The sequence below is a fragment of the Penaeus vannamei genome, chromosome 4 (assembly GCF_042767895.1).
Source record: "Penaeus vannamei isolate JL-2024 chromosome 4, ASM4276789v1, whole genome shotgun sequence".
NCBI lineage: Eukaryota > Metazoa > Arthropoda > Malacostraca > Decapoda > Penaeidae > Penaeus > Penaeus vannamei.
The window spans coordinates 37,797,269-37,802,268 of NC_091552.1; the positions used below are offsets into that span (position 1 = coordinate 37,797,269).

A 5,000-nucleotide genomic window follows, 5' to 3' on the forward strand; every position below is an offset into this window, starting at 1 on the left:
AGGTCGAGGAGAAATCTAGTCCCCCAGTTCCAGGTTGGGAGATTAAAGTGATTCTGTGCCTTGTAGACAAGTGGATTGTTCAGATAAATATTTTTTTTTACTTTGATGTCGGGTAACTTTTTTCATTGTCTGCTTAGTTCCTTTTGAGACTTAGCATTGTAACTTGTTTGGTTGTGTCGGGATTGATTCACTTTGTAGGGTGATAGGTTGGTTGAAATGATGATAATAGTGATGAGTTTGATGGAGCATTGATATAATTTTTATCTTTTCTATCCTTCTATGACAGAGAATCCAGAGCCACCAACAGAAGATTCAGATCCATATATGTTGATTAGGATTATTGTTGGAGGAGGATTCTTTGTGGTGGCTGTATTGTGTATAGTATCTGCTACTTTGGGATGGAAAAAATCCAGACCACCAGCGAATCCTGTTCCCATAGAGGAACCTCCTCCTTCTCCGTGTATTGATCTAGATTCTATCAAGATTCTTGAGAGTATTGGTAAGTTGACAGGGGTCTCATTCTGCTTTTTTTGAGGTGTTGAAATTTCCAGTTGCCTATTGAGATAAGATGAATGTGCTGGAGGGAAATATGCAACATGTAGTTGTCAGAATAACCATTATATTTAGGGTGCATTTTTGTGATATTGTAAGTTTATTGGTTTTTCTTTTTATCAGGCCATGGACGATATGGAACAGCCTATAGAGCCATTGTTCAGGGAGAGGAGGTGGCAGTAAAGATGTTTCCTCAGCATCATAAATCATCTTACATGAATGAAAAATACATTTATTCTTTGCCTTTAATGGAACATTCCAACCTTTTAAGATATCTTGGTAAGTTTTTAGTATTTTTTTCTGGTATTAATATCAAATTTAAAAGAATAAAACAATGATGAAAATACATGGTACATATATATTTGTCTATGTCCATACTGATAAACCTTTATATTTTCATCCAAAAACAGGTAGTGGGGAACGTGTGGAACAAGATGGCAGTCCTTACTATTGTCTCGTGTTATCATATTGCCCAATGGGCCGCCTGAGCACATACCTTTCAGAAAATACTATCAGTTGGCCACAGTTTTGTCATATTGTCCTGAGTGCAACTCGGGGTTTGGCCCATCTACATTCAGATATCAGAAAAGGAGGTAAGGAGAAGGATGAGAATGATTATAAAAACTTCCTCAATAGAAGTTATTTTACTGCTGTTACTCTCATTATCATTTTCAGTATTAGTCATCAGTACTAGTCTCGGTAATCTGTCATTGCTAATTATTATTTTTCCCTTTGTAAATAAAAATGTACCTTCTTTCATCGAATGAAAACATTAGAAGTGCCTACCTACTGATGTTATTCTCATTTCAAGCAACCCTTTAGCAGGTTTTGCCCTTATTAAATTGATACAAAAATAGAATGTGATTGTATTTGTGTGTGTGTATTTGGATTTATGTATCTCCAAATCTTAATAATTTAATGGGTGTTTCCTCTTTGTGTCTTTCCAGATATTGTAAAGCCATGCATCAGCCACCGAGACTTCAACACCCGTAACTTACTCCTCAAAGATAACATGACCTGTTGTGTGTCTGATTTAGGCTTTGCTATACATACACAAGGAGCCAAGTACTTTATCAATGGGGAGGAGCAGCATGCAGAAACATCATCACTGTCAGATGTGAGATATGGAATCTGCTTTAGTTGTGGTATACTTTTTTAATGAAATGAAATTCACCATTTTTACTGATTTATACAGTATGATTAATAAAATGTGGTATACTTTTTGAATGAAAAAAAATTGCTGATATTGTTGATTTATACAGTATGATTAATAAAAAAGTCAAAATAAATTTATTTTATGGAAGTTTTTCTTGAATAGAGTATGATGTTATTCATGTACAGGAATGTAGGTGGGTGCATGCATATTATGGAAAATATGTTAATCACTAGCAAAACAGTCGTTGAGGATTCTTTTGTAGCACCTCAATGGAATGAAATGTTTTGAATTAACTAATACTTGATGGGAAATAATCACACTGCACTTGCCTCAGTGATAGGATTATTTTCAAGATTGACTACATGTGCCAAAAAAAATAGAAGTGTGGGAATTATATTTTTCCACTTTGCTCTTGATTCTGGACAATCTGAATATTACTTTTCAATAAAATTACTGAAACCCTAGGGCATTTGTTGACATTGGAAGGCCTTCATTTGAGAACTATTGGCATTTTAGCCACAAGACTATGCTTATTCAGCCCTCAGAACAGAGAGGAATTTCCATTGTTATGCCATCCGGAATGTGGCCTACCTTTATCATGACATGTATAAAGCCCTCCATAGTCAGTGAGTTAGCAAATTACAAATCTTAACTCATTGACACCAGGTACATGCAGTGTTTAGTGTAGTTTTGGTTTGTCGGTTTTGTTTACATACAGATGGTTTCATGAGTGCTTAGTCACCATGGACTGGATTCACTTATGCAAATCTTAACTCATTGACACCAGGTACATGCAGTGTTTAGTGTAGTTTTGGTTTGTCGGTTTTGTTTACATACAGATGGTTTCATGAGTGCTTAGTCACCATGGACTGGATTCACTTATGTACTTATGATGGTAAAATCATTGGTAACTATAGTTACCATGGTAAACTGACAGTGGTGGTATTCACTAATACCTTGCCATCGGAGTTACCATGGTAAATTTTACCAGTAGTCGGAGCACTGGTAACATCTGGGAAAACAATGTCATCACGTGTTATCTCGTCAAAAAATCAAAATTTAAGCAAAGATGAAATAAGGAAATAAGTATGATGGCAAATATAACATGGATATGGTGAAAAAGTTTAAATTTCACATAAAAGTAGCAAGAATAAAATCAGCTCATTCTCATAAAAGTATGGGTAGACATAGGCCTACATTAGGCTGTAGAATGCATAGAATGGATTGGTAAGTGAACTATTAAAGAATTCTTCTCTGACATAATCATCACATATTCTATAGAAAAAAATACCTTAGTGATATATAAACTGGAAATAGCAGTATAGCAATTTCAGTGTCTATTTGCAATTTGATAGCAAACCAAATTGTAGGGGTAAAAATAAGCTTGAATTATTTCCATTATTTAAAGATGGATTGTGATGAATAAAGAATGTTTGGCCCATTTCTTTGTTGAACAATGATGAGAAATAAATTATTAAATGAAAACTGTTTGGACTGTCTCTCTGGTTTGCAGTAAACAATGATATAATATATAACAGTGTTTGTATTAGTTCCCATTTATATGAGAGATAGCCAGGAAAATTTATTAACATCCCACATGATGGATATAATTAAACAAATCAATTATTTTTTTCTGCATATGTTTAAATGGTGTTTTAGCTGTGACAATGATTCTGAAAATCTCACTCTGTCTAGTTCTGTCTGCGTGATACGTGATAGGCTGAAGGAACCTAAAAGAATATGTATGGCAATCACTGATGAGTGGAAGTGCTTTACTAGAACATTCTGTTGGCTACCATTAGAATGAGTCAATTTACGATTGTAACTCAGTAGATGCAAATTACCAGCTCTCCGTGAATCCCAGTTTACCATCACTGGTAAATACAGTGGTAAATGACTGTTGGTAAATGTGTTACGATTGTATGTTAGTGAATCAAGCCCCAAGGAGTCATTTGCTAGGCCTACCTAACATTGTCTGTCTACCCTTTGTTTATATTTTGATAGTGAGTTATTGACACTATTGTAATTAAGCTCATATTAACAAGGACTAGGGTCAACAGGTAAGATCTGATAGGCCTAGTAATTGCTTTCTTGGTAAATAAGCAGTTATGGAGCCATATATGTATTAACAAAATTAGTTGGTTAAACTCACAGTGGTCAGGGCATATATATATGCCCTGCCAGTTTCATTGACTTAAAGTGATGAGGTGTATGGTCTTCTGTTTATTTTATTTTTGTATTTTTAAAAATTCTTTTGTATTCATTATTATATTTGCAGATTTTTTTTTCATTGTATGCTCACTATTAGATGTATAATTTATATAGATATATGTATATGTTTTTTTCTTGTTTCATTTTATACTTTCTGTAATCTATTTATGGTTATAAAAAATTAATATAGCAATATTGCATCAAGTTACTAGCTGGTAATGTAGGACTGCATCAGCTAACTAACTACTTATGAGCAGGAAATCTACTAACAGGCATGATCCAACAGGGTCTTGATATCAAACACTTCTATGAAAATAATTTAGTCTATAGATGGATACATGAGGGGGATCAGTAAAATAAGATTTTATTTTACTATAGCAACTCTGTTTTTGATTTACGAAGTAATCAAATAATTACATTTTGTATATTAAAATTGACTTTGACTTTTTTTAGGTTGGTACCCTAAGATACATGGCTCCAGAGGTCCTTGAAGGTGCAGTAAATCTCCGAGACTGTGAGGCTGCACTGAAACAAATTGATATCTATGCCCTTGGTTTGGTGCTCTGGGAATGTGCTGCACGATGCCATGATTTGTATCAGGGCCTGCAAACTCCAACGTATATGCTACCCTTCCAGGAAGAGATTGGCAAGTACCTTCATTTGTTTTTGCTAAAGCTGTTAAGGTGGACAAATTGTAATGATAATGAGCTGAAGGCCTTGATTCTTTGATTACTTATAGGCGTTTATGTTTTAAGACTAAAGAGAAGAAAAATCAATAATTGCTTAAGATGTCATTATTAGTAAAAAAAAAAAAAAATGTTCTACAAATACCATTTTTGTTTTATAAGTTATGTAAATACCTATTAATGTAAAAATAAAATGTATTAAAGAAAAATCCTAGTAATACTTCAAATGATATTTTACATTCTTTATTCTTTCAGGTCTCCATCCAACATTTGAACGGGTGCAGGTTCTTGTGGCACGCAGGAAAGCACGTCCACTATTTCCTCCTGTGTGGAAAGACACTAATCCAGCCATCCGCTTGCTGAAGGAAACAATAGAAGACTGTTGGGACCATGAT

At 34.2% G+C, this 5,000-nt stretch overlaps 1 protein-coding gene across 1 annotated transcript in view; it reads left to right on the forward strand.

The window, feature by feature from the left end:
* The window catches only part of LOC138861498 (uncharacterized), a 58,656-nt gene that overhangs the window by 45,197 nt on the left and 8,459 nt on the right, over positions 1 to 5,000 (forward strand). Inside the window, exons 3-9 of the mRNA XM_070121022.1 lie at positions 1 to 33; positions 287 to 499; positions 676 to 831; positions 963 to 1,145; positions 1,500 to 1,669; positions 4,373 to 4,565; positions 4,861 to 5,000. The exon at positions 1 to 33 is cut by the window's left edge and continues 120 nt beyond it; the exon at positions 4,861 to 5,000 is cut by the window's right edge and continues 76 nt beyond it. Coding sequence (XP_069977123.1) covers positions 1 to 33; positions 287 to 499; positions 676 to 831; positions 963 to 1,145; positions 1,500 to 1,669; positions 4,373 to 4,565; positions 4,861 to 5,000 — 1,088 coding nt within the window. The remainder of the gene's footprint in view (positions 34 to 286; positions 500 to 675; positions 832 to 962; positions 1,146 to 1,499; positions 1,670 to 4,372; positions 4,566 to 4,860) is intronic.